Source organism: Triturus cristatus, chromosome 2_1 (assembly GCF_964204655.1).
Source record: "Triturus cristatus chromosome 2_1, aTriCri1.1, whole genome shotgun sequence".
Taxonomy (NCBI): Eukaryota; Metazoa; Chordata; class Amphibia; order Caudata; family Salamandridae; genus Triturus; species Triturus cristatus.
Window position 1 is genome coordinate 428,915,851 of NC_140581.1, and position 15,565 is coordinate 428,931,415.

General features: G+C 41.9%; 1 protein-coding gene across 11 annotated transcripts in view; it reads left to right on the forward strand.

The window, feature by feature from the left end:
- MAST4 (microtubule associated serine/threonine kinase family member 4) overlaps positions 1–15,565 on the forward strand; it is a 1,731,733-nt gene that overhangs the window by 1,384,690 nt on the left and 331,478 nt on the right. For all 11 annotated transcript variants that reach the window (XM_085631988.1, XM_085631996.1, XM_085632003.1 and 8 more), the window contains 2 exons: positions 284–338; positions 15,468–15,546. In XM_085631988.1, coding sequence (XP_085488114.1) covers positions 284–338; positions 15,468–15,546 — 134 coding nt within the window. The remainder of the gene's footprint in view (positions 1–283; positions 339–15,467; positions 15,547–15,565) is intronic.

Here is a 15,565-nt window from a genome sequence, read left to right on the forward strand (position 1 = left end):
GAACATTTCTGTAGTATTCTATCGTGTTTTTTCAGTGCGAGGGGGGTGAATGTTCTTTCCCGTTTGTTCTGTGTTCTGTTTAGAACTTTGAGCTGGGTGGGATATTGAGGGGCAGTTGGAGGAAGGTTGAGCAGGCTGCCAGTTATGTTCTTACCTGCTGCTGTCACTGGAATGAACTGCATTTTATCCATTCACCTGTGGGTGCCTGTATCAATTTCTTGATATGTTTTAATTTAGCTTTTTTCTTCCTGACAATGAGCATTGCTGTTGTTTATCTTCACAGGAAGTAGCCCACAAGACAGCCCTAGAAACTTCTCCCCGAGTGCTTCGGCCAGAAGGTAGGAACTAACTCTATGTTGTCTGCACTTGTCGCCATGAAGTGAACGTTCTTTTCTTTTGTTTATTATCGATCTCTGCACCCATGGCGGAAGAGAACATGCTCGTCTGGACCGTACACCGTGAACGTACTGCGCTGCGTAGTGGTGGTGTTGTGTTCTAGAAAACATTTGCCATCTTTAGATTTGCCATAACCGGCAAGCACGTTTGACCTACAAAATATTACTAAATTAAAGTAATCCTGGTTAGATAGAGCACGCATCATCTCAGATTTGATGCACGTGTACCATGCTCCTATAGATAGTCTTTATCAGCATAATATGCCATAGTTGCCAACAGCAAACAAACATTTCCAGGGACACTTTGCAGCACAGTTATCAATTACTTACTTGAAAATTTACCACACCCACTGCCCAAAGCTCTGCCCATGCTGCCCAACCGCTATAATTAGCATAATTTCCCTCCGCCTACTTATAGTGCAGATTAGAGGGTCTACTCAAAAAAGAGAGAATTGCAGGGAATTGAGATGGGCATTTCAAACTTAAGGCCAAAGTAGCTGACTTGGAAAAAATCTCCCATTCTGCTGCATGGAGAATTTTTCCAAATCGGCTACTTTTGCCTAAAGTTTGAAATTCTCATTGTGATTCCCTGCAAGACACTTGGCAGGGCTGGAAGTGCATTTGCCAGGACTGTCCTGGGATGGTGAATTACCCTGGACAGTGTCCAACTTGCCAGGACTGTCCCGACAAATACGGGATCGTTGGCAGCAATGAATATGCCGTGGCACACAAAGAAAAGAATTGCATTACACAGTAATAGATACACTGATTAATATGCAACCATTAAAAACAAGTTGCGATCCTCCCAATCGATAAATAATCAATTTCCATGATTCACACTACGAGATCAGCCCTGTGGAACGGCAGGAAAGGATAAAATGGAAAGATTTTCATTGATTAAATAAGAGTCTATAAGACAGTAGACGTATATTTTATGAAAAAAGTAAATCCGCACAATAGAAAACGAACGTGGCATGCTTCTGATTGTAGCAACAAAAGTGAAAATGTTGTTAGCTTCTTTCATTTCCATTGTGGTAGGGACCATAAGCTAGATGACCATTTTGCCATGTTAACAGAATTGTTTTATTACAATGAACAGTTCTGTTTTGAATGGACACGAAAGAAAAATGTCTCTTTGATCTGTGGTGTAACTTCTTGGTTTATGTTGGTGTATGTAGAAAGGTTTTACTCAACTCTAAATACATTAGTTTTGTTAGAAATGTTAATTTCTTTATGAAGCATTTAATATCGGCTCAAACCCACGTCCAATTTCCTGCAAGACAGGTATTTGCATAGGATCACACCTAGTATGCTAAAATGTTGGTGCTAGGATTCAAACCCATATTTCTTGGTTTTGATTCTGGCAGCTTAGTCACTTGTAGACATTTTACAAGCAAACATAACAGCGTAATGATGACGTTGCAGAAGGGGTAATACCCATTACTTTAGATAACTTACATAAAAAAAAAAATCTGTTTAAGAGCACACAGGGAAAATACCTGATGTGGCCTGCTAAGCTAAATGTTACCCTACGGAGACTATAGGGACTTTTCTGCAGGCCCTGCCAATGTGCTCTTGGACGTCGATTAACCAAAATTCCAAGGGGAGCGGAAGTGACTTCATATGCCCTTTGTCCCCTGTGTGATATCACAAGAAGTGACATCACTGGACCTCTAACCTGGGGGCATCATAGGAATTGGCATCATGTGACCTTTGAGTAGGAGTGTTGCAGAAAGGGGCATTACATGACCGTTGACCTGATGACATTACAGGTAATGGCATGATGTGACTTTTGATAAGCCAGCCAACTTTCTGTTGTGGGCTAACTCTGATTACTCTGATTTTAATGCCATAGGGCGGGCCCAAAGACGTTCTGGCCTATGGCAGCTGCAAAACCGATCATGTGCTGTTACCATGCTCCCATCCATTTACTTTCTTCTGCTGCTGTTACTATGTGCCCATCTCTCGGCCCCCGTGTGCTGTTCTCTAAACGCGAACCTATTTGTTTAGCCTCTAGCCTCTGCAATGTGTGTCTATTTTCAAACCAAACTCTTCTAGACTCTGGCACCAATAACTCTTTCGTTAATGAGTGCTATTAGGTGCTACTGGTCCAAACGTAGAGTGTTTTTCATTACAAACATATTATACAGAGACAATGAGTTATGCAAGTGTGTAAGTCAATATGTAGGAAATGTTACTAAGACAATGAGGACTAAAAGGTGTAGGAGTCATACTAGTAGGCATTAAATGTTAAGGGGGCTTGGATTGGAAAAAAATTAAAGGCGATTTACTAAATTTTCATGCAGTACAGTAACCGAAGTTGCTGCGCTGCGTTTCATGAAAAGGAAATAGCACAACAGTACCCTATCTGCTATCTGTTGTTCTCTCCTCCAGTGTTCACATACCTTAGGCTGCCTTGCACCATACTATAATGCAAAGTATGTGCTTGATGTCAAGTATAGGTTATATGCTGGAAGGGACCCTTCCAGCACAAAATTCTATTTTTAACACTTTGCCACTTTGTACATGTACTATAAGCATACATGCAAAGTTGGAATGGTTTGGAGGAACTAAGTCTTGACTCCAACTGTACCCGAGCCTCTGAGAGGCATAATGCTTTGTTGCAAAACCCTTTCTACTAAAGCTAGTAGATAGGGATTAGCATCAACACCCATGGGTGCGTACATGAGAATGTACATGTACCACCCATGGCATGCCTCCTTGAAGCAAAGTAGAGCACAGTTCTACTCTGTGTTATGTTATGACTCCTTTGCAATGTAATTCAGGACTTGCACTGGAAAGTAACCCACAAAATAACACTTTGCACCAGGTTTGCATCACTTTTGTGTTGCAAACCAAGGTGTTAGTACATCGTATTACTACCCAATGGGACCCTTTTATCAATCTTACAATAAATGAAAAATGAGGACTAAACAATCGGTCTATATAGCTGTGCCTTGATATTTGCATATCACTTTGCTTCCAGTTCATAACTCAGTGTGGTATATTAGGACTGTAACTTATGAATACCAAGTAACAAAAGGATCTTTCAAAAGCAGTAACTCACTGCGCTACCTACATAAAATACATATCTGTGACCTGCAAGTAACATGTTGTGCTTTATAGGGTAAACATGAATCCTGGCGAGAACCACCAGCTATATCATGCCATTGATAGTATCCCCTGAAAAATGCCAGGAACACAAAGATCTCTGCAGGCTGCTCTTACCACGCTTCAACCTATCATGCAAGGTGCGCCCCCTTGAGCTTCGTGTGCAGTGCCGCAGCAGCCATTGCACCGCTCTAAAGTTGGCACTGCTGCTTATCCGCCATTTAAACAGTGTTAATCTATCCACAAGTGTGCATGAAGACCTGCTATCCTTCTCCCATTACAACTCCTATATTGATTTGGGGTCCGAGTTAAAATGTTTTCCCATTCATGTGATTTTGGAACTTTCTCTTCTGTTTTTTGATGACCAAATACCTTGCATTACTAACGCGTACAATAGTAGTGAGAACAGTGCATAGCTGCATAGTAGCCTCCTGTAATGTGTTCACTTTTAGGCAAGGCTTGCATTGTAGAATAACGTAGTCAGGAAATGTTTATTTCATGCTTGACACCGTAACCACGGGTGTGAACGTGGAACTATGCAAATGCAATTAGCTAGAAAAAAGACACGCATGACTGATGTCACCCATGACACGGGGCTACTTGGAAGCTATTTAGGTGTATTTAAATGCGGTGACGCAAAATGCTTTATTGTAGTTCTGCATGTCAGTTGTGCAGATCTTTAACTGGTCAATTCGGCAACTAATAAATAACAGAGAATGCCACTTTCTGCTGCTCTACTTTGGGTAATGCCCTGGTCAGTGCCAGGTCATTCTCACAGCTCTTGTGCAGTTCAGGTGGAATGGTTTTTCAATATCATGCACTCTGGACCCTCAAGAAATGGAGCTGTGCTCTCTGGAGTTTGGACCTAGTGCTCCTCCCACTTCAAATATGGCGCATAAGCAGCAGAGGGGCCTAGCCGTGCCATCTTTTCATTTAGAACAAGCATTTGCATAGCCAATAGGTCTCGCCTTTGGGACCTTATAAGTGTTTAGCCATGCAACAGTTGCATAACTAAATACTTATAAGGTCCCAAAAGCGTGACCTATTGGCTATGCCAAGCGGCCGTGCAGCCGCGAAAGTGAAAGTAATCATGGTAAAGCGCGGTAAAGCGCGGCGCGCGCGCCCATGCACTGCAGCTCTAGGCTGGCCTGGTAGCACTTTTTGGAGCCCTCTCAATAAGTCTCGCCAGATCAGCGCATGCGCTGGGTCAGGCGAGACCTAAAAAGGGCACATGCATGGATTCCAGGCCTTATCATTTACTTGTGATGTGTGGCACCAATCGTGTGAGATTACAGACCTCATGCCTGTTGGTGGTTGGGGTCAGGAAACACCTCTGCAGATCCCTAGAAATGACGACAGTTTTACTTTTTCAGTTGAAACTGTTCACTGTTTCCATCAAGCCCAGTTGCTTTCCAAAACAGCAGCTGAGTGGAGGACACGAGGCTACAACTCGCTGATGCCAGAGGGCAGCGCTCGGGGTAGCAGGCCTCGAGTCCGGGTGCTTAGTCGTGACCCTTAATGGCGTCCGTGCATGTGCCGCTGATTGTGCCTCTGTTCTGAGCCGCAGTGGAAGGAGGCCCAAGGTTTGCGCTTCCACTGTTTACACCCGGAGGAGGTACAATAGAGGAGTGACCTGAATATTTAAAGTTTCCCAACTATGCATGTAAACACGAAAGTCCAGCATCAATTTTTCCCCCTTGAGTATCTGTGGCTTACTACTGGAGTATGTGAGGAGTAAATCATTGCTACCCACAGACGTGTGTCCTTGAATCCAGCCAATAATTTGTAGCTCATGTAATGAACTGCTCTAATGTGAGGAGTATTTCAGATTTACACACATGGCTCCTTTCACCCACCTTGTAGCCGCATCTCAAACTTGAGCATAATAGCTCAGTTTCCATTGTGGTTGAACCACGGTGCAAAATGTATAGTCTGCAATAGGGTTGTACCTGTCAAATAAAAAGAATGACATACGTTGGTTCCTGAGTCTGCCTTGCGTAACAACGCACCAGAAGTGTTCCTGTACCCAGCAGCACGTGGGCTAGACTTTCGTGCAGTTTATTCACTCTGATGTGTTGTCTTGTTAACGGATGTGCACAACACGCAATTCTGACCAGAATGCAAGATTTGCACAGACTGCACCCCATTCAGGGGATTTTCCTACATGGCACCCACATTTTAGGATGTGTGGTGTTAAGGCTCTTGCTTGGAAGGAGGATGTGCTGAGGTCTGGCCTTATCTGTAGGGCTGACAGCAGATGGCATGTTGGGTCTAGCTGCCGGTCCCTCTCCTAGCCTAGATCACAGTCTTGCCTTCACAGAGGGGCTAATTCATGGAATGGAAGCACTTCTGCTTCATTGACCGCTGCAGTGGAGGTGTCTCGAGGGGAGCTAAGGAGATAACATGAATGGAAACAGCCAGAAGGCAAAATGTGCAAGAAGCTGAAAGAACACAACATGGCATAGAAAAGACAAAATGAGACAGCAAAAGTATACAGCTAAAGCAATACGAAGAGATACTAACAGAAGGCAGGTAAAGAGGGAATCTTAAGATGGAAGGAAAGTTAAAAGAGAACTATTGCTGAGATAAAAATCAAATATATTTTGTTGGTGTGGGAATGTCCGCTGCGTGGTATACAGATATACGATCAGGCAGGGGATTGAGCACGCTGCCTGGCATACCAGCATACAATTTGCCCAGATACATTGTATAAATGCAGTGCAAGACAACACTTAATGAAATTCAAAGTCTTTAGTATGCACCATTGTTGGTGCTGCCATTGCTGTGTTGTGTATCTCTAGACATGTGTGTTCAGGATATTTTCTGTAGAAAGTAGCAAGTTAAATTTGAGGCTGCTGACAAGGGTGTTCAAGATCTTCTCAGGTTTAGGCACCACTCCCAGAGCACAGGTGCATACCAGACTTCCTCAGCCTAAAAGCTTAACAATATCCGAAAACACATGTCGAGTGGTGTAACATAGGCCACGCTGTGTGGGGGTCGGGGGGGGGGGGCCTGAGCACCACGGGCCCCCCTCAGCACAGTACCCTGGCCTATGATTTGCGGACTAACTCTGTTGGGAGGGCCCCATCATATACTTTGCAGGGGGCCCCCGTCAAGTTTTCTTACGCCACTGCACATGTCTAGAGATACCCAGCACTGGCTGCAGGATTCATAGATAATCTGGAATTGAATCCTGTTTCTGCATAACACAGGACCTTGGTCTGTAAAGTCCTTGGGGCCTATTTACAAAGATAAACTTTCAGCTGTGTATCTACATATGTAAATTTGCTCTTACATGGTTTAGTAACTTTACTACTTTTGGCTAGTCACCATTTACAAGTGTAAAATTACTCAAAATTGTATATGTACGTCTCCGCCCCCTGAAACAAAAGGCAGAGTCAAACTCACAAGTGTAAGTTACTACTGCCAAAAAGGGGCAGTAGTAAGTCCCAGCACCACACATGGCCAAACACTGATGCCAGAAAACTCTCCCATAGAAAATATTAAAAACAGGGATTTAAAATAGAACCCCTGTGCAATACTGTTAAATGAAAATTATTTCAACTTGTTAATTTTTTTTTAATTAAATTGCATGTTAAAAAATAGTATATATTTTGATAAATATAACTTTATATTTAAGGAAATAAATGAATTTCATTGCATTCTATACATAACGTTTTGTAATTTTTAATAATATATACAAAATCATTAAATATAGCCGTTTTGGATTTGGTGGGATATTTAAAAATCTTATTTAATGTACTATGTTGAAATAAATATATTAATTATGTAGCACATGAGCTGCTAGTTTAATTGGTACTAATAGCAACTTTTTGCATGTATGTGGAAGAAAACGTATTTAAAGAAATTATTTTACGTGTTTTGAAGTTTAAATTGTTTAAAAATTCACACCTAAAGTAAAAAAATGTTTTCTAATATGTATTAAAAATTATTAATGTGATGTATAGAATTAATGAAAAAGACATTTATTTTTTTGTAATACAAATGTTACATTCATTTTTAAATTCTAAGACTTTAACATTTTAAATTTAAATTAAAAATATTAAGTTTTTAGATCATTTCTAACATTAATTTAATGTTTTTTATACTTTTAACTAGTTACATTTTTTATTTAATTCGACATTATTTCCTATGAGGTTTTATTATAGCTCCCTACCTCCATTATTTTCTATGGGCGGTGTTGCAGGACCTGTGGTTGGCTACGTGTGGTGCTGGACACACTCCAGCTCTCACCTGGAGTTATTCACCAGTTTTGTTTGCTGTAGTAACTTTAGAAGTGCAGTTTGTGAATTGGAATGGGCTTACTTTTTTTGTGGGTAGGTAAACATCCCTCCCTAAAACCTTTCTTATTCATTCCTTAATCCCTCCCTTTATGAAGGAAGTATTTACCCTTTATCTGTTCTGCACACATTAACTACTAAAACGTATAGTTATGTGTACGGGGGACTTCATATTCGAGGCAGAAGTCTCCACACAGAAAAAGATAAGAGGCGGAACCTTCTTGCGTAGGTTTGTAGTACTATTGTAGTACTATTAAACGTACTATACAATACGATTTATGAATAGGCCCCCTGTGTTTATGCAGTATTTATTTTGGCAAGGCACATAATTAAAATGAAACTCGCTGCATGGAAAACAGTGCTTTTGAGTATAGAATTGTAGCATTTAGCCTATCAAGATCCTTCTTTGAATAATGACGCTAGGCTTTATTCTTGGAAATTACTTGTGCATTTCCAAATTCTTTGACTCCCTTAGTACCTTCTTGAGTGCATATAAGGCCAGAAATGCAGCTGTAAAGAAAACCAAATTCCACGGGTATTGGTACAAGAGGGCTCAGGCTTGATGTGAATTTTACCTAAGTTCACTAACTAACCAGGCAAGCAGACTCACACAGGAAACATTTCTTTCTATGAAGGTACCCTTGATCCACCTTTGGTAACTTGGCTCGAGCCATAAGGCTGTAAACTAGGAGAAGCTGCATGTATAGTAATTTTCAGTATCAGTAATGTAGAAAAAAATAACAGCTTCAAGCTAGAAACAAACTGTTTGTAAAAACAATGAATGAATAAGAATGAAGGTACACACAAAAACAATCAACATTAGATCAATGGTTCAAGAGTTATTGATCATCAAAAGCTGCTCTAGTAAAAATATATGGTACAGCCAGGTAAGTGTTTTTCGAACAACTGTATTTAAAATAAGCATTGCAAAGCCAGTAGAGCTTGCCTTTCGTGTAGCTGCAATACCTTAAGTCATTACTAGATGTCCCTTTCAAATTAGAAGTGACAGCTTGAACTCTTTAACAAAGTTGCAGTCCTTCAGGAGTTTTACTAGATAACCTTCTTGAGTCAGCAGCAAGTGATTAACAAATCAGTCACAAAGCTGCAGTACTTGAATTCATTTCTAGAGGTCCTGCTTCAATCGTATGCAAAATCCTCATAATTCTTTCATGAAGCTGTGGTACTACAAGTGTTCACTAGGTTATCCTTTTGAGTCAGATCCGGCTGGTCTCCATAAACCTGCAGCATCTCAAGTTGTTACTAGGTGCGCTTCTTGAGTCAGCTGCAAGTGTTCAAATGACCTTCAAAAAAGCTATGGGGGTGTGGCATTAACATCTAAATAGGCAAACACACTTTTGTTATTTTAATGATTTGGGCTTGTTTTCCTTTGAAAAAATAAATATGCCAAAAGCAGATGTATGTTAACGAGTTAATAATGCAGATTTTAATTCATTTCTTATTTTTATTAAAGTAAGTGATGGCACCCTACTTTATGTCGGTGCTGGCAGTCATTGGTAAATATATGTGCTTCCAAATGCCTAACACTGGGGACTATTTTTTAGGTTGATGTATAGATATGCACAAGCAAAAAGCAGTCATTCAAAGTGAAGGTAACCAGTGTTTGAAGTGGGCTGATCCAGTGTCCTATACTGGGTGCTGTGGTGGTAGGGAAATCATACTTTTAATGACATTTGTGGCGGCAAATGGATAAAGTCACCCATATGTGCATATTTGTATCATGATTCTTTTTTTGGAACAAAATCAGGCATGCAAAAGAGCTAAAGCTGTCTTTAGGACAGACCTAAAAAATGAGCAAAGTCACTCCAAATCATTTTCAAATCAGCATTCATATTGATAAGTGTACCCAAGAAACCATTTGAAAGCTGGTTGATGAAGAATTGGATCTTTCATGGTGAAGGATGTGAGACGCTGAGACAAGGCATTGGGTCAAATCAGTCAGAGAAGCAATTGAGGCGTGTTAATTAGATAGTTCCTTAACCCGTTCCATGCTCGCATCGGCCAACGGCCGACGCGAGCACTACCTTCCAGGTGCTGCGCTCGACCGTTGGCCGACGCAGCCCCGCCCACCCTTTAGAACGCCAGTACCGCGGCGGACATTCCACCGCGGTAAACGGGTCAAATTCACAGGATATCTAGTGGCAGTGGATTGCTCAAATCAGAGTACTGTAATCCAGCGGAAGCAAATCTAGACAAACCCAATACAAGTTCCTGTTAAACCTCTGGATGCTCTGGGCAATGAGGAATTGTAATTGTACTTATATAGCACTTACTACCCGTGATGAGTCAAAGCGCTTTTCGTGAGTAGCACAGTAGTCCGGAACCCAAAAAGTATTAGTGGGGAAATAGTATAGGGAAGTTTGAGTTAATTTGAATGGTGTACATGTGAGTCTGTTAGTTGGATTGAAAAGGATAATGGAGGGATAAAGGAGGGAAGAGTCTAGAAAGTGTTTATTCAGAGCATGACAAGTCCATTCAGAGCTCTTATCCTCAAGTTGAGCTTGTGTTTTGTTGCTTAAACCTCGCCTACCTTGGTTGTAAGATTATAGTCAGCTATTTGATCCTATTTTACTTCCAAGCAAGGTGGTGGAGTGGATCAGCTTGGTGAAAGCATTCTAAAGTGTTCATCAGGTTGACAGGTCTTCATGTCAATCTACACTGAGCATAAATCCTCTTGTCAGACAGTAGCAGTGGTGGCTGCCAGCTATGGAGAGTGGCGGGCGGGCAAACCGCCGCTGGCATTGACTTGTACCAAGTAACTTAGATTCTTTTTAAAACACATACGTGATGCACAGCGTGGCCACGGGAAAAGAATTGTAAATAACGGGATAGGAAACAAAATACATACATTTTTCAAAAAGTAACTTGCGTGGCTCCATATCCTTGCCAGTCCTGATATTCTTCTTGCTCCAGCATGGGAGCAGCCAACTCCCTTAACAAATCTTCGCGCTGCTCTCATGCTGTGAAAGCAGCACCAGGATTAGATGGAGCGGGCTGGCTGGATGCTCCTTCAGGCCCTGTAGGCCTGTGCTTTGTCTCCACCCAGCTGTCTAAGACAACTAGGTGGAGAGCTTCATAGTGTGCATGTCACTTTGGCCGGCGCAAGCCAGCCAGCTAAAGTGACATGAGCACTTTGGAGCATCCAGCCAGCCACTGCTCCTGTCCTCTGCTGCCATGTGGCAGCAGAGGACACGCCCCACATGTTTCTGGGCAAACTGGCTGCTGCAGTCCAATGAGTGTGCACATCAGGAAAATAAAATGGCAATGAAATCTTTTCATTGCCATTTTATTTTTCCCTCCTTAGCTCGCTTTGGGCAGGGGAGGAGCAATGCTCCCCCGCCCAAGTGAAGAAACTGCAGCTGGACAGTAGAAGGTAATTTCCAATGGCTCTTAAACTGTTGGGATTCTTCTAACACCCACTGGTCAGCAAGAAACCCAAAGAACATGCAGGGCCTGACTTGCATGGGATTGGCTCATTCTAAATGCCCCACAGGTGTGTTGTATCTTGGAGGTAGTAAGCATCTCTAGTGGGGGGTAGAGCACTACCATCAAGCTGCAGAATCTAGTGTCCTAGCTTCAACATAATTACATACATTAGTAACTGGAACACACTCCTGCACTCAACTTGCACAGTGACTCGTAAAGATTTTATATTTGTTACTGCCAGGTTTGGCCCACTAAGAAAATATCTTTGCACTTAGAAGAAATCATTAATCTCAGTTTGATCAAGAGTAGAAGGCCATCATCTACATCATGAATGGTCTCCCACAGCCATGTGACCTGTCAATGAGATTGTTGGGGTTACTGGAAGTCAAACCACTTTGGGCTTGATTATGATGATGATCGGGAGTTGCCTCTGACCGACATCTCTGCAGTTACCAAACGAACCGGCCTCGGGTCGGTTGGCCAAAACTGCAATTACGATGCAACCACACAAACCCCCATTTCCCTATGGGAGCTTGTGCGGCGGTCGGAAACCGGCTGCAGCACAAACCCCCATGGAGAAATGGGAGTTACTGTAAATCCCTGCACCTCTGTGGCAGGCACCTCAAGGTACCTGCCACAGGGTGCAGGAATTTACAGGTGAGCACCATAGGTGACCCCCAGGCCAACAACCGGAGCCCATAGAAGGAAGGGGGCCCTAGTTGGGGCCCCCAAAGATCCTTTCTGACCGGCTTTCCATGTCAGACAACCTGAAATGGAAAGCCTGTCGGAAACAGACATCATAATCTCGAAGGCAGAAACCCCATCTGTAAGGGATTATGTGGCAGTCCCGCCTGACAGACTGGCTTCTTGAGCCCGTTGGAAGCCAGTCAGATTGACGGGTCGGTTTGAAGTCCAACTACCATCATTGAAATACTTCAAACCATGATGTCGGTTGGTAAGCCTCCAATGAGTGGTCGAGGCTGTGACCGACATCGAATTGAGGCCTTTTGTGTCAGCTAGAGCAATGTGATGACCTCATCAAAATTAGGTCTGTTCCAAATTTCTAAAAGAATGGAGCTGGTAAAAGCTATGCTGAAATAGAGTCCTGTGCATTATGCTATGCCTGGTTGGAACCTACTGTGAATATCCTGAAGATGACGATAATGCTCTGAGTGGATGAAAGTATTAGTTAAGGCAGCATGTTCAATCTTTGTACCAGACCTGCTTGTGGAGGTGCCCCATAGATGTCTACAGCTAATCAGATAATTATTGGATTGTTTACTGATAGTACTTAGTAAGTTGGTTCAGCCTGGTAGGTGAAAGGAGGACCCGGCCAGAGATGAATATTGAGACCAGGCTCTGGAATTTGCACAAAACCCCTTTGCGTATTTCCTGTCACCTGGTCTAATGTCTGATGTGGGAAAGGGGACGATATAAGGAAATTGAACGGGTGAGTTGGGAACCCTTTGGGCTATTGAGGTTTTCGAAGGAGCTGTATGTGAGACCAGGGAAGAGGTTGTTGTAATAGTGTATATTGCTAATAACTAGAGTATTAATTCTAGTGTATGAAGTTTTGATAGTAAAGACAACCCCTAACCTACTTGTTGGGGGAGTGGGATGTTGTTCAAAATGAGACACGAGAGGGAATGTTTGTGGGTGCTTTGCTAAAAATGTAGGCTATTTCTGTTTATGCAGTAGTTGCTCTAATACTGTAAGATGCCATAAATACTAGTAGGGAGTGTACTGATAACTTGCCATTGAGGCAGGAACAAAAGATGGGAGGCAGATTATGCTTTGGGTGTTATCATTGAAAGTATAATATGCCTAGCCCAGAGTAGACATGAGTGCATATCGGAAATAATAGTCAGATGTACCAAAGAGGTTGAGAGTGGAAAGCAGAGAAGTGGGCTGAGTTTTTGAAGAATGGGATATGTAAGAGTGCATTGACAAAGCATGCCTGCATCAAAGTGCAGAATTGGTTTGTGGAGAGTTAATGGACTAGCCTGCATATCATGCTAGTCTTTTCAGAAGTTTGAAGAAAACTGGTGGGGATATTGGCTGTTGCGTGTGAGGTGTGAGGACTTGAGGTGGTCATCCAAGGCATTTTAATGACTAATGCGGTTTTGAAACGGAGGGTAGATTTGGTGATGTCTTCTGAGTAGAGATATGGATTTTACGTTGCAGGGTTGAAGGAGACTAGCTTGGGCACAGAACATTTTATTTGATGGGGAAATTGAGCGAGATGTGGGGTACATGGGTGTGAGAGAAGGAAAATGGATGAGGGTTACATACGCTGATAAACAGGGAGAAACAATATTCATGCAAGATTTATAAGACCAACTTGCTGATCTCTTGGGGTCGTTTATGTAGTTCTTTACTTTAATAATTTTTATTAGTTTCCCCATTGTTGTACTATCAGCAAAAGTTACAACAAAAATGACTGAAAAATATAGTAAAGAATATCTGTGTTAACAGTGATCACAGATTGTTTCACCTATAACCTTTTTTCATCCGTAAGCTCAGCTAGCACGGTTACCATCACACTTGCATATTCTCGATTTATTTCCTGCCACTCCTCAGTTGAAATGTCTTTCACCATCCCAGATGAATGCACACTAGCCCCAGACTTGCTGGGGAAGGGAACTAGAGGCTTGTCAGGGTAATAGGAAGCAGCCTGCCTCCAGCACAACTTATTACACACAAATGGGGCCGCTCCTATTGGAATGACCTGAAAAGTGCTGAGTAGTGTTATGTGAATGTGAGTGTGGACATCTCACTAAAAGTTACGGACTGGCCTCACACACCACCTGGTGTCATGCTTCATCATTGGCCAGTCCTCGCCCTCTAAAAGCTCGGTTTGATAGAGGGCGGGCATACACCTGACGACAGGGATGCACTTCTACCTAAGTGGGGCCCAAAGTGAATAAGTGAAGTTAAAAGCCATTATAGTAACCTCATTTCCTTTTTTAATGATCCAGGAGACTATATGGTATATAAAAACAAGTGCACGGTGAAAATGGGAACGTTATTATCCCCTCGCCGTATGAATTTTGGTCTGGAATTGGGTCGACATGTTTCTGCCTTCTGTCAACAGAGGTACTCGGCATTCATCAGGATCTTAATAATTAAACAAATACAGGGCTCCACTCTTACCAACACTGTGGTTAGAGGAAATCAGAGGCGGAGTGACTTTAGTCGCTCTCTTCTGTTTACATTGGTCAAAATTACCCTACAGCCTTAACCCTATGTACTCCATGGGAGGGGAAGTAAAAGAGAACCCCTGTAGTCAAACTTTCGTCAAGGTGCGTTCTCCGCAGGATCATCTAGCTGTGTACTCTGCTCCTCCACCATCCCAGCCCAAGAGACTTTCAACTGTATAATCTTTGTGATATGTTTGTTGCAGAATTAAAACAATGATTTTTATTTTTACTACTTTTTGAAACCCCTTTATTATCTCAGTTCCACAAAATTCAACTCGGCAAGATCAATCATTTCAACCTAATATAATGCATTCCTTATTCATTGCTTCGTCATTAAGTATATCACTCGCAGCTTTTTATGGGCGAATGAATTAACTGTGTGCTACAGAATGCCATTTTAGGTGGAGATACATAATGTAATGATATTTTACTTGCATCCGTATTTCCATTGACTTTTGAAGCTTTCAGTTTACCTTTTTTCAATACCACTTACAGAATCAGCTGCGGAAGTAACTTTATTCAAATGTAACTTACGCAGTATTAGCACTTGGGCTCCATACTATGTACGGATGTGGTATGCAAATTAGGGCTAGTACTTAAATCAATGTTATTAATATTATTCTGGTGGCTGAAAAATTATTGATCAGCTTAACAAAAACACTACAAAAAAATTTAAAGAATTTCTTACTCATTTTGAACAGTTAGTTATAAAACAATGTACACTGTGTCCAAACAAGTGTCTATATTAGGAAATCAGCGATATTTTGTGTCCAGGAGATTATTTATATGTCTAAATGATATGTTCACTTCATAAATTCTTTGTTATCCCTATACCACTTGTTGCTCTTCAATTCACCCTTGTTATCTGCCTTCTGCCAAAGAAAATTACTTAATAATTTACCTCACATACATGTTTCCCAAATGCTTGCAGGATCAATTGCATGCTCTAAGTTGGATGATTTTTTACTGTACATTTATGCTTCAGTATTTTACTCTAATCTTATTTTTCACAACAGGACTGATGGACGTCGTTGGTCTCTGGCCTCGCTCCCTTCCTCTGGATATGGTACAAATACGCCCAGCTCCACAATCTCTGTAAGTTTTTCAGTATCAG